At 36.9% G+C, this 26,577-nt stretch overlaps 1 protein-coding gene and 1 pseudogene across 1 annotated transcript in view; both read right to left on the reverse strand.

Annotated features, from left to right (window-relative positions):
* Positions 1-5,020: 5,020 nt before the first annotated feature.
* On the reverse strand, positions 5,021-6,701 carry LOC119532094 (annotated as a pseudogene).
* Positions 6,702-6,837: 136 nt separating this feature from the next.
* Positions 6,838-26,577, reverse strand: part of ADAL (adenosine deaminase like) — a 55,481-nt gene continuing 35,741 nt past the window's right edge. The window contains exons 6-12 of the mRNA XM_037834160.1: positions 23,495-23,582; positions 21,087-21,168; positions 17,015-17,141; positions 15,646-15,726; positions 13,686-13,824; positions 10,182-10,282; positions 6,838-8,803 (exon numbers count right to left, since the gene is read on the reverse strand). Of these exons, the coding sequence (XP_037690088.1) occupies positions 8,609-8,803; positions 10,182-10,282; positions 13,686-13,824; positions 15,646-15,726; positions 17,015-17,141; positions 21,087-21,168; positions 23,495-23,582 (813 nt within the window). The 3' untranslated portion in view covers positions 6,838-8,608. The remainder of the gene's footprint in view (positions 8,804-10,181; positions 10,283-13,685; positions 13,825-15,645; positions 15,727-17,014; positions 17,142-21,086; positions 21,169-23,494; positions 23,583-26,577) is intronic.

Here is a 26,577-nt window from a genome sequence, read left to right on the forward strand (position 1 = left end):
CTGGATAACCCGCTGATAGAAAAAGGATTGAGAATACTTGAGATAAGCTTAAGAGTTTCATTGAGTTTTGGGTTCTGACCAACAGCAATAAATCTACCATATTTTTAAAGGATAAAATAAGCCCTTCAATTCCATTTCCTATTCCTGCTCACATAGAGACATGGACAAAAAAAATGGCAGCACAAAGTAAAGGGTCTAAATCACAAGCTGAATAATATTTGAGCTGTCTACAAAGAAAGCTTAAATTCCTCCTTTCCTACTACTCCCACCATGAAACTCAGAAACAAAGATTTTGAATAATTGGAAATAAGGTTGAAGGCTGGAAATAGAAACTATGGTAAGGGGAGAGGGAGAGGGAGAGGGAAGGAGCGGAGGGGATAGGAGAGGGAGAGAAAGAAAGGTGGGGAGAGAGAAGGGTAAGATGAACACTTTTTTAAAAAACCTGTGTTGGGCAGAATTGTTAATGGTTTCCCATGCTTTAAGCAATCCTAATTTATTTTTTATATACAGTATAATGGAAAGACAAATTAGGGAGGTAATTTTAAAGGCTTCCTCAAGTAGTGTGCTCCTCAAATTATTTAAACTAGGATTCAATTTACAGATATTTTATTGACATCTTTCCTGGAACACAGTATGGAAACCAAAGTACATTCACATCACTCTACACGTCTCTAGTCCAATAACCCATGCTGTGGGCCACCAAACACACACTTTGCCTATCTCATGCCTCAGAAAAAACTCCATGGGATCTTTGATTGCCCTAAGTTGGCATTTGGGAGCTTTTAACAGATAAATGAAGAAGCAACATTTAGGAGACCAATGCCAAGTTTTAGTGAACTTAGAGGTCTTGATTTAGAACTAGGGTAGGCAAAATGAAACTGCATTCCAGGTCAAGTTCAACATCTCTTGGCCTCCTGGCTGATTTGACATATGGGTAATACACAAGCTATGCATGTTCTAAGCAACAGAGAGCAGAAGTACCAGGTAAGTCTGGGCTTTGAAGACAAAAAAGGGATATGTGCACAAGATCACCTGGTATTATCAGCTGAAGGTGGGCATATTTTTCAAGATGCCAAATCAGTGGAGGAATCCAGGAAATAAGGTTTCATAGGGGCTATTCCAATCTACTTGTATATAGCTTGTTACTTTTTATCTTGATAAAATTTCAAACTTAAGTTCCAAGAGTACAAGGAACTCCTGTATACCCACATTCACCAATTATTTATATTTTATCACCATCAGCTTTTCATTCTCTGTATGTACATATGCAGTTATATATACACATACACATAAACACATTTTCTTTTTAGAAAATCATTTAAAGTAAGTGGAAATATTCTCCTAAACACTCCTTATCATGCATTTCTTAATAAGAACATTTTCTTACATAACCAAAGAACAATTATCAAAATCAAGAAATTTTAAATTGATACAATACCATTATGAATTCAAATTTCTTCAATTGAACCACTAATGTCCCTTACAGCTATTTAACCCCCTTGGTCCAAGATCCATTCCAGAATCATGTTTTGCACTTAGCTGTTTCTTTTGTCTCCTTTAATCTTTGCCTTTGTCTTTCTTAGCCTTCACATTTTGAAGAGTACAGGCCAGTTATTTTTCAGAATGTCCCATGATTTAGGTTTGTCTGATGTTTTCCCATGATTCAGTTCAGGTTATGCATTTTTTTACAAGAATACCATAAACAAGATGTGTTTCTCTCCGTGCATCATATCAGGAGGCACATAATGTAAGTTTGTCCCAATATTAGTGATGTTAACTTTGATCCTTGGCTAAGGTATATTTACCAGGTTTTTTTTCCATGTAGTTACTAGTTTTCTCTTTGTAATTAATAATACGTGGTGAGATACTTTAAGACTATGTAAATATCTTTTTCCTTATCAAACTTTCACCCACAAGTTTTAGCATCCACTAGATTTCTAACTCCATCATTCCTTTAGTACTCATTAGCTGGCATTCTACTTTAAGGAAAAGCTTTCCCTTCTCCCATATTTATTTATATTAGTATAAAATCATGGATTCTTATTTCAGTTACTTAAAATCTATACTATCATTTATTTTGATGCTCAAATTGTCCCAGATTTGGCTAGTGGGAGTCCCTTAAAATTAGCTCCTGTGTTCTTTTGTTCTTTGTACACTTCCTTAACTTCTGATGCAACAAGATGTTCTGGGTTCATCTTGTACTCTTTTCTGCCGCAGCCCTTGTATCAGCCATTTCTTTAAGGAGCCATTGTCCTTTTAGGGGCGAAACGGCATTTAGAATCGAGATCGAGGGGCATGGTCACTAATACTGGCATGTCAATACTTCTATGCCTGTTTGATGGACAGGGCTCCCCTCCCCAACCCACCCACAACAAACACACAACCATAAATCAATACTGAAACCTCCAATTTCAATCCAACACTACTGGGGACACTTTATACAATGAAATGCAAAATCTTAAATGTACAATTTGATGAATTTGGATAAATTCATATGCCCATGTGACACACATCCCTTTCAAGATACAGTTCAAGAACATTTCTATCACTCCAGAAAGTTCCCTTGTACTTCTTTCTTCTTCATTCAGAAAACTATCAGGAGGTATTTTTTTGTTTTTGTTGTTAACCACTGTATTAGTTTTTCCTGTTCTAGAACTTCATATTAATTGAAACATGTAGTACGTACTCTTGTATCTGGATACTTTTATTCAGCATCTTTGTGAGACTAATCCATGTAGTTACAAGTACCTGTAGTTCCTTTTTATTGCTGAGTAGTAGTCCATTATGTAAATATACCACAATTTGTTTATCCTTTCTCCTGTTGATGGACATTTTATTTATTTCACTATGTTGGCTACAATGAATAAAACTGCTATAAATATTCATGAACAAGTCTTTGTGTGGATATTTTCATTTCTCTTGGGGGGAATTACACCTGGCAGTATAATTGTTGGGTGTTATGGTACATGAATGTTTAGCTTTTTAGCTATTTGTATATCTTCTGTGAGGTACCTGTTCAGATGGTCTGGCCATTTTTAAATGTTTTCATATTGAGTTGTAAGAATTCTTTATACATTTTGGATAAAAGACCTTAATAGATACATTTATTGTGAACATTTTCTCAAGTCTGTGGCTTGCCTTTGCATTTTTTTGTCTTAAAGATCAATTTCTTCTTTTAAGGTTATTGCTTTCTCTGTCCTATCTAAAAAAACCCTGCCAACCCCAGGAGCTGTATAGTTTTAGTTTTTATGTTAGGTCTAAGATAGATCTCAAATTAATTTTTGTATGCAGTGTGAGGTAAGGGTTGAGGATTATATTATTTTTTTTCCATATGGATATCCAATTATTTCAGCACCATTTGTTGAAAAGACTACTTTTTCTACTAAATGGCTTTGGTGCCTTTCCCCCAAATCAACTGATGTGAGTTTATTTCTTGCCTGTTTTGTTCCATTAGTGAAATTGTCTATCTTTATACCAATACCATACCATCTTGTTTATTATAGCTTTATGGTAAGTCTTAAAATCAGCTGTACAACTTTGTTGTTCTTTTTCAAAATTGTTTTGGTTATTCTAGGTCCTTGGCATTGCCATATAAATTTTAGAATTAGCTTATTTCTACAAAAAAAGAAGAGTTTTCTGGGCTTATGATTGTGACTGCATTGGCTCTTAAAGATCAAACTGGGAAGAACTGACATCTTAAAAATAGTATGTCTTCCAATCCATGAACATAGAATATCTCCATTTGTTTCTATTTTCTTTAATTTCTCTCAGTATTGTTTTGTAGTTTTCAGCAGTGATATCTTGCATGTCTTTTGTTAAGTTTATTCCTAAGCATTTTATGTTTTTTGAAACTAATTTTAATGGAATTTTAAAAAAATTTCATGTTTCAATTTTTTGCTGCTAATATATAAAAATACAGTTGATTTTTATATATTGACCTCATATCCCGTGACCTTGCTAATTCACTTTTTAGTTCTAATAGTTTCTTTGTAGATTTCTTAAGACTTTCTATGTAAATAATCATGTCATCTGCAAACAGAAATAGATTTACTCCTTCCTTTCCAAACTTGACACCTTTCATTTATTTTTCTTGCCTTATTGCACTAGCTAGGACCTCTAATATAGTATTGAAGAGACATGTAAGAACAGATATCCTTGTTTTGTTTCCAGTCTTAGGGGAAAAAATTCAATACATCATTAAATTTTTTTTCTAGTTTCCTTTTTTTTTTTTTAAGAACAATCTAAATACAATAAACTATTTCTTCAAAAACTCTGACACTGGAGTTCTCCTACCAAAGACATAGCAAAGACATCTAAATAGCCACAGAGTCAAAACATAAAAATAAGTTTAAGAACAAGAATGGAAGTTTTTGCACATCTGACAAGGTAGACTTGTTTTGATAATAGACTGCCATCCATATTTGGCTCTACCAATATTATCACAAATGGAACATAATTTTTTCTGACCAGGATATGGGCTATTATTAAATAAAGTAAAATCTTATCCCTTAAACTAATTCACGACATAGGATTTAGGTCAAATCATCCAGCCACCTAACATATTGTTTCTTAATTTGGCTTCTTATCAGAATCCTGGGAAAACTCTGAAAGGAAATCCCAATTTCTAGACTGTGCTCCAGTCATAGTCACTGGGGATGGGACCCAGGCATCAGTATTTTAAATTTCCCGGGTGATTCTAACATGCAGCCATAGGGCATCACCACTGCTCTAGAGGTATGGAATAAGTAGCAGGTTCCTCGGCCCGCCGACCCCAGGAAGGGAGGGAGATGAGGCCGGCATCACGGGCTCTTGCTGATGCTGTTTCACTCTGCTCAGGAGCGCTGGACATAACAGCTTTTGGTTCAGTTTTGAGCTTTTCTATATGTATTAGTGATTTTTAAAGCAATATTTAATCAGGTAAATACCAGCAATGAAAGAAATGGTGGAAAAAGAAATTTCCACAAGGCATGATATGAATAAAAAAAATAAATGGAAAAATAATCTCAGGTTGAAAAGTAAAGCATGAGAAGTCAAAGCCTGTGAAATTTTATTTATACAAAGAATAAACATATCTACTTTAAAAGAGCTGATTTAAACTCATGTTTTTCAGCTATTCCCTAACTGCTTCCAAAGCAGAAAAGATTTAAGACAGGTAATTATTAAACAAACACTCTTTACCATTCCCCTACAAAAACACAAGATAGCAAGTTCCCCATTTTATTTGTGGCAACCCAGAATATCTTCAGCTGAGAATACTGGCAACTGCACAAAACAAGATTCTCAGATATGTCAGCAGAAAAGTATAAGCTGTACAACTGTATTACAAAGTCCCCAAAGAAAATAAGATGATAAAAACAATAGAAAAATAATAAAACACAAAGCAAAATAAGGAAATGCCAGATATTTACAGCCTTCATCGGTAACGCCATGCGATTTGAGATTCTACTTTCAGCATAAAACAAAACAAGATTCTACTTTCAGCATAAAACAAAACCGTTCTTGACCGGTATCACAGATGAAGCTGATGCCAACAGCTTTGTGGGAAGGCATCCATTCCAACAAGGGAGAAATGCCCAGTTCCCAACTTGCTGGGATTATAACCATGTCTTGGTCTTCCTGCAGTTCTGTTACTAAAAATAACACAAAGTAAATGATCTGATGTGGTCTAACAAATGATTTTTTGTCGTCACATTTCAGAACCAACTACTTAGAGTCACAGGCACTGGGTCTGGGAAAGCAGATGTGGACAGCCACGCACTCAGGAGAGGGATGTTTATCTTTGTGAGGTCGAAGAAGGGAAGCAGGGCTCTATAACCTGGAAGCTTCTGTGCTAATGAGTCTTCTAATAGTCAGCTCGTGGTTTTTTGTTCAACTTCAGATCAATCCTCCATCACGTTTTTCTGTTTTTAAAAAAAACTTCCCAGCCTAACCTAATATACATACCTGTGTCGGTTTTTATTCTTTTGTTTTTTATGGCTGCTGTGATGACTCCCTGAGCAAGTGGAAGCAGCAGCTTTCTGAGGTTTCGCTCCCTGCACAGATCTATCCAGATCATCAGGGTCCTCCTGGCTGGGCTCATTTTCCTGATTGTGGAAGTCTGGAGAAGTATCACTTTCAGTCCCACTTCCTGGCTCCCTCTTTTCAATGAGCTGGTCCTGAACTCCTGCCAAAGCGCTTACTACAGCTGCTGAAGTAACTGAGGATTTACTGAAGAGCCGCTCAGCTTCCTTAAACTTCTGGTTCCTTCGATCATTTTTGCTGTTGGAGTTTTTTTCATTGGTCAGATATCGATCCCAGCCGCTACTAATATTGCCATACATTTGAGTGTCTTCCAGGTATCGCCCTTCAAAAGCATAGATCTGTCTCTCCAAGTTTGCCAATGTTTCCCTAGCTCCTGCTTCCGCTTCAGGAGCTCGGCCAGCTCCCACCGGCTGTCCGGGGTCTGCGGAGGCGCCACCTTGTGGTGCATCACCATGTTGGGCTCTTCATCACTAAATTTTATGTTAGCTGTAGTTTTTTATAAATGCTCTTTATCATCTAATCCACATATTTTTAATTCTGGAAACTCAAACTGGAAAACTTTTGCCTTCCCTAACCCCCTACCCCCACTTAAGGCTAACATGACTTTTATACTGTGAAAAGAACTTGATAAGGCCAACAAACTAAAACCACTCATAAGCCCACTATTTTTTGTATATAAAACAAAAATGAACTATAGAATTGTTTATAACCACTTTTTCCCCACTGAATATAATCTCATGGACACTTTCAAGTCACTAAATTTTATTCTAAAACATTTTAGTAGCTGCAAAATATCCATATATAGGTAAACAGTGATTTTTTTTTTTTTACTATTCCTTACTTTTAGATATTTAGACTGATTTCAATTTATACCATATAGTACTATAATGGGCATGTTATATATAACTATATATCTTTGATCATATTATGATTAATTTTTAAGGGAAATTTTTTTTTTTTTTACTTCATACACAGATTAAGGGATGAAAAGGTAAGTTTATTTTGTAGGCCTCTAATTAAAACAGGCTTTAGAAACACCCTATGTCTCCAATCTGAGTCCTGAAATTTTCTGGCCCTGAAGAAACTAAAACTGTACTAGATGCTAATTTATGACCTCATTTCAAGATTCTGGAGTTCAGGACTATGTAATTTGTATATGGGTAGATGTGGGGCAGAGTGAATGATATAATGCTTTACAAGGGCACAAACATATATCTAAGAACTTCAAAAACCTAAAGGGCTTTCCAAAATCCTGCTCCCTAAAAGAAAGAAAGCTTATCAGAAACCCTTAGTAATTAAATGTAGGGGTGTCATCAACCTTACCTTCCTCTGATTCCAGGGAAAAAATATGCATTCTAAGAATCAAAGCAATTCAAAAATATCTTGATGTCTAATAAATTCTTTTTTCTTACCATTTAGAATGGATCTTAATTTGTCCCTTCTTTTGAGCTAAAGTGGCTGTGATATGAGTGCAAGCTTATGTAAGTGTGCACCAATAGTTCATTGTGAAGGAGAGGGGTGACAAGAGACCCAGAGAACTCTCTTACCAATGTTACACTGCTAGTAGAGGGATCTTCTGGGATTAGGAGAAAGTGCGTACAGGGATAGAAACCCTGGCAGCTTCTGTAAAGAAAAGCTAAAGTGACAGAAGCTGTTTTAATAGAAACTGCAGCAGTTTCTGTCTTTCCAACCCCTTAGCCAGTTTCCTCTCACTCCCTTTATTCCTAAATTGGAGCAATGATTTCAGTCTCAAGTAGTGATGTGATAATCGTGAGAAAGGCAAAGCCAGATCGCAGCAGCTTAAGGTTCCTCCAAGATACATTAACATTGACTACTGGACATTCACTGGAGTCAACAGTCTTTGGAATACTTAAAAAGTTAAAGCAAGTGAAGGAAATCTGATTAGAGTCAGCACAACAAAATACAGGGCTGTTATTACAAGCTAGAAGGCTTAAAGGTCTTGGCGGCAAACTGTTTTACCTTCTCATGTTATTTAGACTAGGGTTTTTAAAACTTCCTGCTGCAATAGCTAATAGTACTATTTTAATAATCTTTCATCAACTGTAACAAAGGTAACCACTGTTAACAAAAAGTACAATTATAAAAAAGGGTTATCATCAATTGTAACAAATGTTTCACACCAATGCAAGGTATTGGTGGGTGGGGCAGTATATGGGAGTCCTATATTTTAGGCATGATTGTTCTGTAAACCCACAATTTCTCTAATTAAAGCAACAACAACAACAACAAAAAGAACATTCCTGCTGAACAACTATTTGAATTATCCTGAAGTTTTACGATCTCTAATTGTGAGGGACTGCTAAGTCTAAAAATCACTGGTGGAATGGGAGTTACTGGTAAACCCCTCCAATAAGCAGCACTGAGGTAAGCTATGTAAGACCGCAGAGCCTGCTTATCAGTTTAATACATATTTATTGAGCACCCTGCTATGTGTTAGGTGATATGATGGAGGCCACAGTACTTGGCTGCTGTGCTTAAAGGAGAGTGGTGCATGGTTTACTAAGTGACATGGCAGAAAGATCTTAGTTGCAACGTGCAACTTGAAAATAATTCACCTCATTACACCTTAAAAATGTAGGACTTTGGATTTCAGATGATTCCACTTCTTCCTTAGATCAGATCTGCTGCTCTCAGAAGCAAAGATGTAGTTGATGGATTCATAAGACAGATCCCATATCTGAGACTGGTTCAAATTAAATGCTTCAGCTGCCAGCTGGTACTCTCGAGAAAGGTATGTTGCAAAAACACCCTTATCATCAGTCTGCCAATATAAGCAAAACAGTTTCAAAATGAACAAGAAAATTATTAAAAAAAAAAAAAAAGTTTTCACACAGAAAACACAAACATAAAGGAAAAAATTGAAAAGATAACCTACAGAATGGGAGAAAATATTTGGAAACCATCTATCTGATAAAGGGTTTAATATCCAGAAAATAAATTGAGTCTTTATAACACAACAACAAAAAGACAAGCAACTCCATTTAAAAATGGGTAAAGCTCTGTCTTGGGGCTGGCCCCTATGAAGCCTGTTGCTGCAAGGAGAGACTAAACCTGCTTATAATTGTGCCTAGGAGCCTCCCTTTGAGTGCCTCTTTGTTGTTCAGATGTGACCCTCTTTCAAACTAAGCCACTTTGGCAGGTGATCTCGCTGCCCTCCCCCCTACGTGGGACCTGACTCCCAGGGGTGTAAATCTCCGTGGCAATGCAGGATATGACTCCCAGGGATGAATCTGGACCCGGCATCGTGGAATTGAGAACATCTTCTTGACCAAAAGGGGGATGCGAAATAAAACTAAATAAAGCTTCAGTGGCTGAGAGATTTCAAATGGAGTAGAGAGGTCACTCTGGTGGACATTCTTATGCACTATATAGATATACTTTTTAGGTTTTAATATATTGGAATAGCTAGAAATAAATACCTGAAACTACCAAACTCCAACCCAGTAGCCTTGACTCTTGAAGACAATTGTATAACAGTGTAGCTTACAAGGGGTGACAGTGCGATTGTGAAAACCTTGTGGATCACACTCCCTTTATCCAGTGTATGGATGGATGAGTAGAAAAATGGGGACAAAACCTAAATGAAAAATAGGGTGGGATGGGGGGGTGATTTGGGTGTTTTTTTTTTATTTTTATTTTTATTCTTATTCTTATTCTAATTCTTTCTTTAAGGAAAATGTTCAAAAATAGATTGGGAAGGTGTCAGGGATTGATTTAGGTGATGAATGTACAACTATGTAATGGTACTGTGAACAATCGAATGTACAATTTGTTTTGTATGACTGCGTGGTATGTGAATATATCTCAATAAAATGAACATTTAAAAAAAATAGATTGGGGTGATGAATGCACAGCTGTAAGATGGTACTGTGAGGTGAACAGCTGATTGTACACCATGGATGACTGTATGGTTTGTGAATATATCTCAATAAAACTGAATTAAAAAAAATGGGTAAAGGACTTAAATAGACATTCCCCCAAAGAAGATATGTACAGACATATCTCAGAGATATTGTAGATTCGGTTCCAGACCACACTGCAATAAAGCAAACATCACAATGTCAGCTAAGGAGTGAGTGACTGACCTAATGCAACTCCGGGATGAAAAAGGAGCAAAACATTTCACACAAACAACTTACACATATCACAGATGGATGAGCAATACTGTGCCAGAATCCAAAATGATGCTGGTCATAAGATGAAACTGTCTGACTTTTGACATTTGAGGTCAAACAGAGTTCTGGATGAAAGGGGATAAAAAGCCTCTAATTAAAAGCAGGTAAGTGAACTCATTCAGTGTTCACCAGTAGATACATGAGAAATTTTTCAAAACTATGCTGATTTGCAGTTCTTATTTTACAAAATTGACCTTTTTTAATATGTGAAAATTTGAAGTTCAATTAGTGGAGCTGTAGAGGAAATATGTTCTGCAATTTAGGTCAGCAACTGTACTAGGGAGGAAATTTAACACCCCCTTTGTAGTTATGTGCTTCCCTTTCTTTTGCCAAAATGGGGAGGAAGTCAGTGTTATAAGCCAGTCACCATGAAGAAGGCAGGGAATCAATCATTATGGGGGAGCTCAGAAGGGTTTTTTGAAGGGCTACCAATCTGCCTTAGAGTGGAGGCCAAAATAATGGTAAGGAACTGTAGCACTGCTTGAGATCTATAACATTATAGAGAGCCAAGAGCAAATATGGATTTTTTCCATGGCTTCAAATGAAACCCCTAAACTCCTTCATCCAGATAACCATCCTATTCACTGTCTGCTTTTAGGCAAGTAAGTCCATTTTAAAAATGATTCCTACTATTAAAAATTCTTGCCTTCAAACACTGCACTGGGATCCCCAGCCAGAGTAGAATACTTCATTAATGAAGAAAGGCTTCTGCTCACTTGGGTAAGGCAGCCTGCACACAGGGCCACTGAGTGCAAGGGATGGCAAGCCAAACCTGCACCTCACTCTGCTGTGAATAGAGCTGGACAACACCACCAAATAAGATTGCCACGCAAGCGGTTTCCATATACTAGCCTCCTGACTTATCTCTCAACTTCCACTTTTGCCCCCTTTTCCATTCACCACATAGCAGCCAAAATGATCTTTTTGAAAAGTAAATCAGATCCCATTTTTCTTCTGCATTGTTAAAAGCCTCCAATGGTTTCCCAATACCCTTAGAAGAAAATCCAAAGTCTTTGTCCTGGCTTACAAAGTCCTAACTTTGAAAGTAAATTAGAGCTTCCAAGGGTCTAGAGGAAGGAGGAAATATGGAGAGATACTGAAATGGTCTGCCCTCTGTCTACCTCTCCAACTGCATCTCTTACTCACTCATGATCTAACTACATGGCCTTTTTTCTGTTCCTTTGTACAGGCCTTCTTTCTGTACCTTGCCTACAGGCCTTTGCAGAAGCTGTTTGTTCTCTCTGCCTGGAATAGTCTTTTCCCCAAATCGTTCCATAGCTGGCTCCTTCTTGTAATTTAGGTCTCAGCTCTAATATGACCTCCTCTAGGTCAATTCACAAAATGTACCAAATATTTGTTTCTTATAACTATTTATAAAGCTTACTGCAATTTACACAGCATGAGGAGGTTTTATAGCTTTTGAAGTTTTCTAGCAGTTTCAGTAATTGTCTTCAGAGACCTATTTAAGGAACATTCAATCTGTTGAAAGCTAAGGATTATAGGGTAGTTTAGTCTTCTTATTAATGATTATTCTGAAAAGTATGTTTCATAAGCAGTAACCAAAATTTCCACAAAAAAGGAGAACCTCAAATCTGATATACACAATCAACAAATATGAAACTGCTAAAGTAGGATTCAGAACAACCAAATCAATATAATGCCAAAAATGTGGTTAGTGAGAGAAATACAAATTTAATTCTTGTATGCTATTTGAAGAACTGTCAAAGAATGGTAACAAAAAATGCTACACATTAGAAAATGAAACAGGCATTTAAAGGATGCAAAAAAAATCGAGTGACTAATCCTGTTACAGCTGAAGTGTTGAAATAAAAATGTTTAATTGCCAAAATTACAAAATTAAAGCTGATATATACCATTTTAAGAACTGACAAAAAAAAAAAAAAGTGAAAAAATAGAAAGTGACAGTCAAAAGCACCCAAAAGAAATGAGAAATAGCCAAAAGAAATCAGAGCTGGCTAACAAATCCTGTCACAGAGAACTTCTGTTGAATTTCTAGTTTCAGTAATTGGGTAGCAGTTTGCAACCTTATCATGTACTAAATATTGGCTGCTGCCTTCTGGAAATGAACTAAGATTGATGTGAAACTTGAGAAATTGATGGAAAAAAATCATAAAAATATTAAAACATTAGCAAAACTGAAAATGACCTTTAAAAGAACACTAAAGAAATCAGTATAAACTGAAAAATTTCTATAGGAAATGCTGAATTTTTTTTTTATTATGAAATAAACATTTAAAATATTATTGATTTGTAAGAAGACTAAACCACCTAAAACTCCCAGTTTTTGACAAAATGGGCATTCACTACAATGTTGCTACAAAGACAAAATGAACACTGGTCAACTAAAACTTCATAGAAATCTTCAAAAGCTTTCCAAACCAAATCATTCTATTTGTGAAATTGTACCATGTCTGGGATTTGTTCTAAAATATTCTAGTCTCTTCCACCACCCCCCACCCCGCCAAAAAAAAAAAAAAAAGGTTGGGAAAGGATTAATGAAAGAACATTAGCACAATGTTAATAATTGTTAAAACTAACCATGGATATGTGAGGATTTATTATTTATTCTCTCTGCATTTGTGTATGTGCGAAAATTTCCTTAGTGACTAGGGAAAAAAAAAAAACTGACCTGACATGAATTGCTGAAGACTATAAATAGTTAAAAAAAAAAACAAACCCACTCAAGTGTTTGGTAAACTGGTAAATTCAGTGAATTGATCACTAACTAAAATGTAAAATGGTTTACAGCAAATTACTGCTTTCCCTTCCCTGACCATCCAATCTATTACATCAGCTTTATTTTATATTAGTTTAATTTTCTTCATAGAAACTTAATATTGATGTTTTCTTGCATTTTTTTTATTATCTTCCCCCCACTGGAAGAGAAGTTCCTTGAGAAACAAAACGTGTCAGTTTTGTTATCTGTTCTATTCTCAGCAATTACAATAGTAACTGGAACAGAGTAGACACTTTATAAATATTTGTTGTTAAATATAAATAGCTCCAAGTATATTAATGTAGACAAGTGTGTAATGATCAACAGACATGTAAAAATATACTTGGAATATTCCATAATTCTTAGTTTTTAAGTAAACATTACATATTTTCATAACATGTTAATTTGGTAAATGCCATTTCAAAATACCAGATAACCCTTATCCTTTCAATAAGTGTTTACTGAGTTCTGAATACTGTCTTAGGCACTAGGGAATGTAGCAGTGACAAGAAAGACAAGGTCTCTTCTCTCAGAGAGCTTATACTGTAGTGAGAGTTAAAACTTTCTGGACTTCAATGAGCCTGAAACACACATACCATGCATGTTTTATTTTCCAAATGATATTTATATTTTCAGAACAGTACTTCTCTATTGTGGGTTACAACCTGGGAGGAGGTGGGGTAGAGGGTGGAACAGAGGGTTGTCTGGGAGACCTGAAACACTAAGCCTACCCAGTGGTATCCTGTGTTGCCTCACAAAGTTCACCAGATCCGGAGATCCTCCCTTGGGGGAGTTAAGAAATGTCCCATGCCCAATTCTGTCAGGAAGCAGATCCAGTAGAATTTGTGTTTCTTTTTTTTGGTCTGGAATCTCCAAAAAAAAAAAAGGAAGAGGGGATCAGTGATCTCTATGAGCAGTTCTTAAAGCATTTTTTTCTATAGACAGATCCTCCATCTCTCTGAAGCAAACATCCTGGAGAGGCGAACTACTTACACCTTCCCAGCTTTCTTCTTTACCTTTTGTCTTCCCCATATCTTCCCCAGACTAACTTCAATGATGATAATAATAATTATTCTAGATTAACTAATAATAGAAACTTACTAAGAGCCTACTCTGTTCCTTTTCACATAAATTCTCCCTTAATCCTCACAAGAATCTTACAAGGTACTGAAGATGAAGAAATTAAGACTCAGAAAAATTATGTAATTTTCAAAAAAAAACAAAACCAAAAACCTACAACTCTATATTTCTATGTGTGTTCTGTCATTTGTTTGTATTCATATATACTAGAACAATGTCTGGAAGAATAAAAACACAAAACTGTTAACAGTGTTAACTATAGGGAGCAGAACTGGAATGTGAAGGAGACCTTTCATTTTAAAATTTTTTCCCTTTTACATTATACTTCTCTACACTTGAATCTTCTTTAGGTATCCATAACTTTTGTAGTTAAAAACATAAAAATTTTTTTTAAAAAGTTGCCTAAGGTCATAGAGTAGTGAATGGTACAGCTAAAGGGCCAACCCTGTGTCTGGAGGACTCCAGGCCCCAGGCTCTTTCCCTGCAGTGTGCTCATGTTTTATTTTGGCAAGGCTGCCATAGACATACCACGATCACCATGAGAATGTCTAGCTGTGCTCTCTATCTCTCGGATAGCCCCAACATTTTGGAATGAAGTATTTTACAGCCAAGGGATCAAAGAAGAAAAGCAAGAGAAACTAAGGCAAAAGTCACAAAGGAAGAGCAGGTTCTGATGCTGTGCACAAAGACCAGAGGTAACTGTTCCCGTAACACATGCCGTCCTATTATATCAACCAGTGGCTTCAATCAGGTATCACTTAGGTCTACGGTTTCCTGAGTGAAAGGTTCATTACAACAGAGTGTGGACACACGGATCCTAGATTTTAAGTTCTGCCTCCAGACTACTGACCTTGAATCGAACCCATCTGCTTGTAGACATGAAAAACAAAAGTACTGGCAAGTGGCTCCATTTTTTTTTCCTTAATCCTTAAATCATGATGCTTCTCAACCTTTATATATTTTCTCATTTAATACTCACAATAACCCTGTGAGGTAAGTAGAGTAAGTTTTATTACCTGCATTCAAGAAGCAACTAAAACTGAGATAGAAAATAAGTTCAACTGTAAAACGTGAAAAAGTATGGTAGAGTCCCTTGTTTGCCACACAGGGATATGCTTCAGAGTGACTGTTCTGCTGCCATTATTTGTACATTATCTGTCACTGTGTTTATATTGCCAGGGAGCTGGGGGCCGAGGAAGGGCACTGGATCTCCCCACTGGGCCTCACAAAATAATAATGAGCTATTTCCTTTTTTGCCACTGCATGTGATGCATTCAGGTCCCTTCCACCATGTGGACAAGTGAGATTGAATTGGTGTCAGCTTACCAGTGACAAGGTGATGATGGAAATTCATGTATCTTCTCTAGCAGCTGTCATTAAACTGTTGTTAATGACAGAGCTGAAATGTGAGTCAACAAAAGACAAAAAGATAAAAACAGTAACACTAGGGACTAAAACAAGTCACGCCTTCATCATTTTAACTTACGTGAAGAATACTTTTTTCCTTTAAAAATTTTTTTTCCAAGCAAAGTTTATTTCTAGCCAATTACAAATGACCCTATTATTTTCCATTGTAATCTACCCTCGGCAGCCAAAGACAATATTATTTACCTCTGAAAGATGCAATGCCAACTTCAGACCAGCTCTTTTAGCTTCTAAAAGAGGTTCCAAGAAGTCTTTTGCTTGTCCTACCTTAAAGATAAAAGTTAAATCAAGGATGCATGAGAATTCTGAGCAAACTGAGGAATTGGATACTCTGTCCCAATAAGCAAAGGAATAAAATAATGGCAAAAAAATTATGGCAGATTGACTTATTTACAGATTTACTAAAAAGTTTCTAAAGCACCTACAATATTATAGACACGTTGGGAAATACAAAGCTGGCTTAAGAATCTTAAGTCAAATATCAGTGAACTTAAGGTCAATCTGCTAAATGGGATAAAGCAGTCCCCAAATTTTATTTCTGGAAAGACATCTAGATATCTAGTGTAATCATGTCATTTTTATAACTAAGGAAAGAAGGCCCAGAAAAGTTAAATGATATGCCAAAATTTATAGAAAGCAAGGATGAACATCCAGAAATTAAGAGAAAACCAAGGCTAGAACACAAGTGTCCTGACTCCGGGTCCTATCTGCTGCTGCCTCTCTCTGCTGCAGTGAAAGGCTCAGAAATGGAGGCTCACATATTTTCCCACCTTCACCCAGAATCCTGCCCTGTCACACCTGAAGAGCAGCACTGGCCTGATTCAGGAATCACCATGATTACTAAAGAAAGCTTCTATCAAATGGATGGATGAAAACAAGAGTGGAATAGTCCAAGTTTAGACAAAGCCATTAAGAACCAGTTTCATGGGATTCTCTAGTCCAGTGGCTTTCAACTGGGGACACTTCCCCCCCTCCCCCCACCAGGGGGACATTTGGCAATGTCTGGAGACCTTTATGGTTGTTACAACTGGGAAGGTGACACCAGCATCTAGTGAGTAGACACCAGGGATGTTGCTAAACATTGTAAAATGCCCAGGACAGCTCCCACAAGAAAGAATTTTCTGGTCCCAAATGTCAATAGTGCCACAGTTAAAACACCCTACCTCAATCTGATATTCAAGAAACTCTAGGCTAGCCCTTCTCAACCAGGGGTTCTATGAGATAATTAAGTCCTAATGACCTAAGACATCCATTGTATGTAATGAATTAATTTCTCTTCTATGCATGTAAAGTGGTACTAGATGTGTACCATCTTTAGCAGAATGGAGAAAACTATCATGCAAATCTTTTTTCTTTTTTAGGGGGCTTAATTCTCTTGTAGAACCCTGGTTGAGAAGAGCTACCCCAAACATTCTTGTAATCCATGGAAGAAGAGGACTTGAACCACAGAGTCTGCTGAGCCATATGGAGAGTGCCTGATACTCCAAGCTAATCCTTATCCCATTAACTGATTCTACCATTTAGAAATAGAATGCTTTTATGAAAAATAACTTACAGTTGGGTCTCCACTGAGGTCAAGGCCAAGAACTGTATCCTCAGTAGCAAGGAAGAACTCTTCAGCAAGTTTAACAGTCTCCTTGGCTACTGAAGGTCCACTTCTCCTGTCAATGGCTACTAAATACCTTTAATATAAGAAAACACAGTTGAAAATGAATATGATGCAAATGAAAAAGATAACTCTGAGTGTGGTCCCAGAGGCATGGCAGGCTACGTGTAATACATCTACCAGGAAAGGTATAGCCTGGCTGAATTCTGGACAACATGACATTTTACTGTGACAGTGGGAATGAGACATAAATTCTCATTCAAATGAGAATCAAATATCTAGTCAGTGTTCAAATATCTAGTCAGTGTCCAAATTTCCATTTGTCTCATGTTTCTTCCATTTATTTGTTTTTTACAGTTTCTTGAATCAGGATCCAAATAGGCTTCCCAATTATGTTGGTCCATACGTCTCTTTTAATCAATAGCTGCACCCTCCTCTCTTTTCTTGCAGTTTATTTGTTGAATAAAACAGGATGTTTGTCCCATAAATTTCCACAGTCTGGATTTTGCTGATTGTATCTCTGCATTGTTGAATATGTGCTCCTGTCTCCTGTATTTTCCTATAAATTGGAAATAGGATCTAGAGGCTTAATCAGATCAGATTCCATTTTTCTTCTTTCCTGAACACCATTCTTGTCTGCTGCCTGTTTTTATTGGTTTATTGGTCTAGTTAAGTTTAATTGAGAGAATCATATAGCCTGAAACTATACAGCTAGCTTTCTATCATTCTTCATTTAGTAAACTAAGGGAATTAAGCCCTTGAGCCTCTCCTATGTGTTATACTTTGTTCTAAATACTGAAGATATAGTGGTGAATCAAAAGATAATGTCTCACATCCCAAAGTAATTTGGGCAGGGAATAAAAAATATATTTACAGCCCCCTGAGGAGCTGGGGGAAGGTGCAGAAGTGTTGGACTTCCTCACCTGGACTGGTGTTGATGTTGTCACAAACACTGGAACTGGTGGTTTGATGTGCCGAGCCCTCGATCGTGGGACTTACCCTTATGAAGCTTGTTACTGCAAAGGAGAAGCTAAACTTGCATATAATTGTGCCTAAGAGTCTCCCCTGAGTGCCTCTTTGTTGCTCAGATGTGGCCCTCTCTCTCTCTCTCTAACTGAGCCACCTCAGCAGGTGAACTCACTGCCCTCCCACCTGCGTGGGACCCAACTCCCAGGGGTGTAAATCTCCCTGGCAACACAGGATATGACTCCTGGAGATGAATCTGGACCCAGCATTGTGGGATTGAGAACATCTTGACCAAAAGAGGGACTGAAATGAAAGAAAATAAAGTTTCACTGGCTGAGAGATTTCAAATGGAGTTGAGAGGTCACTCTGGTGGACACTCTAAGGCACTATATAAATAACCCTTTTTAGGTTTTAATATATTGGTATAGCCAGAAGTAAATACCTGAAACTATCAAACTCCAACCCAGTAGCCTTGACTCTTAAAGACGATTGTATAACAATGTAGCTTACAAGGGGTGACAGTGTGATTGTGAAAACCTTGTGGATCACACTCCCTTTATCCAGTGTATGGATGGATGAGTAGAAAAATGGGAACAAAAAATAAATGAAAAATAGGGTGGATGGAGGGGAATGATTTGGGTGTTTTTTTTTACTTTTATTTTTCATCCTTATTTTTATTCATTCTGGTGTAAGGAAAATGTTCAAAAATAGATTGGGGTGATGAATGCACAACTATATGATGGTACTGTGAACAGCTGATTTACACCATGGATGATTGTATGGTTTGTGAATACAGCTCAATAAAACTGAATTTAAAAAAAAGAATATGCACACTTTACTGCATGAGTTATACCTCAATAAAATTTCTGAAAACAAAACAAAAAAACAAAAACAAACAAGCAAACAAAAAAAGATAATGCCCCTGGCCTCAATGAACTTACACTCTAGTGGGTGGGTAAACAGACACAAGTATAAACAAGATAATTTCTTATTTTGTTAGTCAGAAGTGCCAAAAAAAGGAAATGAAAGGGGTGACTAGGGGATTTAGGGGAACAATTTCGATAGAGTGGTCAAAAAAAACCCTGAGGAAATGACAGCTGACTAAGATGTGAATATAGAGAAGAAGCTAGTCATGCAAGGAAGAGTATTTCAGGAAAAGGCAATCATTAAATTTATATGGAAGGTAAGGGGCCCCAAATAGTCAAAATCAACTGGAAAAAGAACAAAGGTGGAAGACTTACATTTCCCATTTATTACAAAGCTACAGTAACCAAAACAGCTTGGGTACAATTGTAAAAATGTGCTCTCATCAATTGTAACAAATGTTCCACACCAATGCAAGGTGTTGGTGGTGGGGTGGCATATGGGAATCCTGTATCTTATGCATCATTGTCCTGTAAACCCATAACTTCTGTAATAAAGAAAAATTTAAAAAACAGCACAGTACTGGCACAAAGACAGACATACAGACCAATGGAATCAAATTGAGGGTTCAGAAATATACCCTCATATCTAAGTCCAATTGACATTTTTAAATTCAGTTTTATTGAGATATATTCACATATCACACAATCATCCATGGTATACAATCAGTTGTTCATAGTACCATCATACAGTTGTGCATTCATCACCCCAATTTATTTTTTGAACATTTTACTTATACCAGAAAAAGTAAAAATCAGAATAAAAAATAAAAGTAAAAAAGAACACCAAATCATCCCCTCCTCCCACCCTATTTTTCATTAAGTTTGTCCCCATTTCTCTACTCATCCACCCATACACTGGATAAAGGGAGTGTGATCCACAAGGCTTTCACAATCACACTGTTACCCCTTGTAAGCTACACTGTTAAAACAAACGTCTTCAAGAGTAAAGTCTGCTGGGTTGCAGTTTAATAGTTTCAGGTATTTACTTCTAGCTATTCCAATGCCTTAAAACTTAAAAAGGGTTATCTATATAGTGCATAAGAGTGCCCAACAGAGTGACCTCTTGACTCCATTTGAAATCTCTCAGCCGCTGAAGCTTTATTCTGTTTCATTTCACATTCCCCTTTTGGTCAAGAAGATGTTCTCAATCCCATGATGCCGGGTCCAGATTCATCCTCGGGATCATATCCTGCATTGCGAGGGAGATTTACACTCCCGGGAGTCAGGTCTCACATAGTGGGGAGGGCAGTGAGTTCACCTGCCAAGTTGGGTTAGCTAGAGAGAGAGAATAAGGCCAATTGATTTTTGACAAGGCTGCCAAGTTCACTTAAAGGAGAAAGCATAGTCTCTTCCACAGTGTTTGGGAAAACTGGATATCCACATGTAAAGGAATGAAGGTAGACCCCTCCCTGACATCATATACAGAATTCAACTCAAAATGGATCAAAGCCCTAAAATATAAGAACCCAAACTATAAAACCCCTAGAAGAAAACATAGGGAAACACCTTCAGGATCTTGTGTTAGGCAATGGTTTCTTAGACTTTACACCAAAAGCATGATCAACAAAAGAAAAAACAGATAAACAGGACTTCATGAAAATTAAGCACTTTGGTGCATCAAAGGACTTTATTACAAAAGTAAAAGGACAACCTAGAGAATGGGAGAAAATATTTGGAAACCATTTAGATGATGGCAGGGGAAAAATTATTAAAAAACAAAACAGAAAGTACAAAGGTACTGCAGTCGGAAAATCTTGGCCTATTTGAGGAAGAGAGAGCAGATCAGGGCATAGCACGTTAGGAGTTTTCACCTAGATGAGGTTGTTTAAGTAGAGAGACAGCCAGGTAGAATCTTGTAGGCCACAAAGAAAAGTCTGGATTGTAGCTTAAGTGCAATGGGAAGTCCTATTTCACTAGAGCAACGATCCTGAGAATTTTATTACCATATGAATAAATTCAGAATTGCACTGTCAACTTTAAATAAATAATCGAGTTTTTGACTCTATTCTATTGTAAGGTAGAAATCAGTTACTGATGATTTATAAAAATCTGTAACAGCTGTGATCAAAAAATAAAATTGCACATTTTAGTTTTTTAAACAGTAAGTACTAAGGTACAATATTTCTTACCTAACATCGATGTCTAAGTTTTCTTGTTTGGACTGTTTTATACCCTCAAGTATAGATTCCACGTAAGTCTTTTTAGTCATTCCTGGAAAGGATACAGAAAATATATGTGCATAGATTATAAACCATTCCATCCTTCAACATTAGCATCTCTATATGAACAATTACATTTTCACTTTATGTTGCGACAAGGGCCTGGTTAAAGATGAGTTAAAATACAGCTCTTGTACATACATTTTATTAAGTGCTAGTTGTACTTTAATAACTGAAAAAAATTAAGAACTATAAAAATGAAATGAAAAAAGGACATACAAAATAGAAGCCCATTTAAAAATTATCCTTAGATTCAACAGACATAACTGACAAACTGCTATAACAATTTTAAGTGCTTACTCTAAAAAAAAAACAACAAATAATAACAACAAAAGCTCCTTTACTAAGGCTTGTTCTAAAAAAAAAAAAAAAAAAAATGTTTTCTCGCTAATCCAGGGGAAAAAAAATCCTTTCTTGGGTTCCTCTTCCCTCAGTCCTGCCCGGGCTGAGCGTTTCTCTCCTAGGGCACCAAGAATGTTCTTCCAAACATGGGGCTCAAGTCACCCTCTTTTGGGGGCTCTGGAAGAACCATCTCCAGAACAACCACCTCTAAAATACCCTTTCCCCTGATTGTAAAATACTTACTTTTGGTGGGAAATCTCTAGTAAAACAAAAAATTATAAAGAAGAAAAATAAAAATAACCTGTAATCCTACAATTCAGAGATAACAATATCTTTTTTTTCCTAAGTTTTTACATATACATAATACATTTTTAAACAACTGAGATGCTATTAAGTATAGTATGTACTCTGGTCATTAAATGCCATATTCTGAGCATTTTCCCATGTCATTAAAGCATCTTTGCAAATATGTCTAATGGTAGCATAATATTCCATTAACCTTTATTTAACAATTCCTCTGTTGTTACATACATAGGTTAACACCCTCCTTTTGAATCTCCATTCCCTGAAAGGAACAAACTAGCTCTACAAATTGGCAGGTTTTGTCTGTCCTTCCCTTTTGCTACCCACACCAGCATAACTTGGAACTAATTCTACAGTTTAAAAATGCAAGATGAGAATATTCTCCTTGCCCTATTTCCATACTCACTTTACTTTTACCCTCTGAATGTTCATTAGGCTACACATTTCAGGGTGCAAGATGACTTGGTAGGGCCTCTTCAGGTCATAAACAAGGGTGCTAAGAGGGGCCCAATGACCCTGTATAATATTTCCTGATGCTCCTTTTATGGAAGGAGGGTCTCAGGACATTTCTCCAGACCACATGCAGCTCTGCTCCTCTCCATGCAGAGAGGTTTTACCATCACAGCTTGCTCCTGGCTTAAGAAATCATCAGTTCCTGAGGGGTGAATGATAATCTATATTCCCATGACTGCTATAAAACATGATTCAACATTCATTCAGTAGCATATTCATGAGTGCCCTTGATGCAGGGAACAAGAATCAGCCTTTACTTAAGCAATAATTCAACTATAAGGAGAAAGTGCCCTTTCTCAGAGTGAAAAAAACAAACAAGGAACAACAACAACAACAACAAATTTCCAGGCCTTCTTTTTTTCCCTTAAGCATATACACCTGACTTGGTTTCCTACTTTTTATTTAAGTATCACTGACTTGTTAATAGACATCGGTGGCAGTTTGAAGCTGTTATGTGCCCCAGAAAAGGCCATGTTCTTTTAATCCATTCCTGTGGGTGCAGACCTGTTGTAGGTGGGACCTTTTAATTAGGTTATTTCAATTGAGATGTGACCCACCCCAATCAAGGTTTGCCTTTATACTTTTATTGGAGTCCTTTATGAGAAGATAAAAGACATAAAAAGCCCAGAGAGCTCAGAGAAGCTAAGAGATGAAATTAAGAGAACCTCACAGAGAAAAGACCCAGAGAAGCTAAGAGAGGACCCACAGAAGCTCAGAGAGGAGACCACTGGAACAGAAGCTGAAAGCAACAAAACCCAGGAGGAAACGACCAGCAGACGCCAGTCATGTGCCTCCCCATGTAACAGAAGTATCCCAGATGCTGGCAACCTTTCTTCAGAGAAGGTATCATCCTGTTGTTCCCTTAATTTGGACATTTTCATGGCCTTAGAACTATAAATTTGTAAGCTAATAAATCCCCATTGTAAAAACCAACCCATTTCTGGTATATTACATTCCAGCAGCTTTAGCAAATTGAAACAAACATCTATCCCACAAGAAGAAGAAGACTTGGACTGTTGACTCTAAAGGTTCCCATGAATATAGAGACCAATACCATAGGGAGAAATAAGTACTCCATACTCCCAACTTGCAAAGACATGAATGACCAAAGAACATGGGAAATGGGACGGTACATTTGCTGAGAAGTAATTAAATCCTACCAGTAGTATTTTCTCCTCTGGGTGTGCTCCTTAGTTCCAGGTACTTGACACCATCATCTGCAAATTCTTTAATAACATCTTTTGTAACCTGATAAAAAAGGACAATGTACACAATATTGATAATGTCAATAAAAGGGTCCTAATTAAAGTGTCAACTGTTACAGCTTTATTTCATTTATTAAATTTGATTTACAAGTAATGTTGGAAGTCTCTCATGTGGTAAAGGTTACCCACTTTGTCATATCCCTGGTCATGATGTGACTGAGTTGAAACACTTCCAGTAGCTACCATCATCCCCCGATACCCACATTAAATCCCAAATTTGTACATCATCCACACCTTTTATGGGTTCTTCCCCCTCCTTTTAACCACTTTTCTATTTCCTAGTGTTCATAACAACAGATTGATAAGGCACAGAAGTGAGGCAAAACTTAAAACCAGTTAAAACCATCTGTATGTGTACAGTGCTAGAAAAGGTACACATGGAAATAAACACCTAAGATAATTAGGTGTTATGCACCATTTAAAGTCATGGCTTAAGGTTCTTATTCAAGTTATTTAGGAATCAGCTGAACTTGACAATTAATTCTTCAGATAGGGATAAATTTTTTCCAGAGGTACTCAGGACACTCTTCTTAGGCAAAGTAAGTGGGTGATAAATAAAAATAAAACTTTATCCAAATCCCAACAACCCAAATATTACTGAATGACCAGGGTAAACGAAATCTAAAGGTTGACGGTGTGTTTTCCTTCTATACTATCATCTAAAAAATATCAAGTATAGAAGAAAAAAGGACCAGATTGGGGATGCTGGGACTGCCTGCCCTTGAAATCTCTTACAATTGGTATCCTAATCTTAATCTCTTTTGACTTCATAAACACAGACATGCAAGTACAGTGTCCTGGCAAAGGAATAGGGCTGGCTGGCTGTGCAGACACTGCTTAACAGGGTGGCACTACCTTAGTGAATTCATTGCAATCCAATGTCTGGGTCTTATCTTTATAGTTTGAAGAACTTGATTTTGTCCTTGCCCCAGAACTGAGCAGACCCAGAGAGACCCACTCACTCTTCTACTTCAGCTCACATGAGAGTAACGCAGAAGCCAGTTTGGTAATACATGCACTGACAATAAGGAGTTGGGTGGAAGTGAGGGTTTGAAGTGATAGTCCTTTTCAGTGACCAAAATGATCATATCTACTGTCCAGGGCACCCCCATACCTGGTACAGAAACCAAATGAACAATGAGAAGGTTGCTAGCAAATATGGAATGAGAGGAAAGAGAGGAGGATTTATCTAGGCTACAGAGAAGCCCATGCAATCATCCCTAAATCACATCTAAGCACAATTCTCTGGGATACACATCTGCTCTGGGAGGCACTAGGTATTGAAGGCAACTTTTTGGGCTTTCCCCTCCTATGCTATGAACTGAGAACATCCGTTCAAATTCTTTCTCCAGAGAGATTACAACTAGTTAACAATTAATTAAGTTTCTGATTACTGAAAGGACTGTAAGATTGCACAGTGTGAATGGGAAAGAGCCTGGGCTCTGGAGCCAGATATAATCAGTTCTGCCATTTACTGTCTGTGTGACCTTGAACAAGTTACACTTAACTTCTTTAGCCTCAGCTGTTTCATCAGCAAAAAGGGAATGATAAAAATACCTACCCAGAAAGTAGTCCTGAGCATGGTGTCTGACACATCTATAGTTAATACTATTACTCCAGTCACATTTCAATCCTGTTTCTTTAAGATTATACCCAGGTCACCTAGACTGGAGTTCTAAATGATTCTCACACACTCCAACCCACAATTACAAACAAACAATCTCTTGTTTTACTCCCACAGATGGTTCTTCTATTACATGTAGATCTTACTAATTTATCTCACTGTCATTCTCTGAACCACCTATATGTGCTCATTCCATTAGCATTAAGACAAATGTAAAGAATTGTAATTCCATGCCTCATTTTAATAAAGCTTTTCAACAACTCTGAGAGGAATTAAACAATAGCATTGGATTATTATACCCATGGAATATCAAAGTATCAGAAACTCAAGTTTTACCAGTATTGTTCTGTTACACTCAACAACAAAAAGTGAGACCAGAACCCCTGCAGCAGACATTCCTGGCAGTGTTCAATAGTATTTGTTAAACACAGAGTTTAGCACATTATGCTATTTGCTTATGAATGTCTCTTCAACTACACTAAAAATTCTTCAGGGGCAAGGACTGTCAATCTATTTTTATATTTTAGCCTTGTGCTTGAAACATTGGGGCACTTGATATCTCATGAACTAAACTATTAAAGTTAACCCTACTCCAAAATGTGATTAATTTAGTCACTATTTATCATGAAGTCTTGAGCAATGAGGAAAATTACTATTTTTCCTCAATTCTTTTTTTAATTAAATTTTATTGAGATATATTCAGATAACCCACCATTATCCAAAGTGTACAATCACCACAATCAATTTTTGAACATTTTCATTACTCCAAAAACTAAAAATAAGAATAAAAATAAAAATAAAAGTAAAAACAACACCTAAAACACTCCCCACCCTGCCTTTCCCCCTATTATTCATTTACTTTTTGCCTCCATTTTTCTACTCATCTGTCCATACACTGGATAAAGGTAGTGTGAGTCACAAGGATTTTACAATCAAACAGTTACACCACATAAACTATATAAAATTCAGGCTACTGGACTGCTGTTCAACCATTTCAGGTATTTCCTTCTAGATATTCTAACACTAAAAACTAAAAAGGGATATCTATATAATGTATAAGAATAACCTCCATAATGACTTCATCTGAAATCTCTCAGCCCCTGAAACTTTATTTTGTTTCATTTCTCTTCCCCCTTTTAGTCAGTAAGGCTTTCTCAATCCCATGATGCGGGGTTAGGCTCATCCCTGGGAGTTATGTCCCACGTTGCCAGGGAGATTTATACCCCTGGGAACCATGTTCCACAGAGGGGAGGGCAAAAAGTCAACCTGCTGAGTTGGCTTAGAAAGAAAGGACACATCTGAGCAACAAAAGAGGTTCTCTAGGGGTGACTCTTAGGCACAAGAAAATTATTTT

The sequence above is a fragment of the Choloepus didactylus genome, chromosome 4, assembly GCF_015220235.1.
Source record: "Choloepus didactylus isolate mChoDid1 chromosome 4, mChoDid1.pri, whole genome shotgun sequence".
NCBI classification, from domain to species: Eukaryota; Metazoa; Chordata; class Mammalia; order Pilosa; family Megalonychidae; genus Choloepus; species Choloepus didactylus.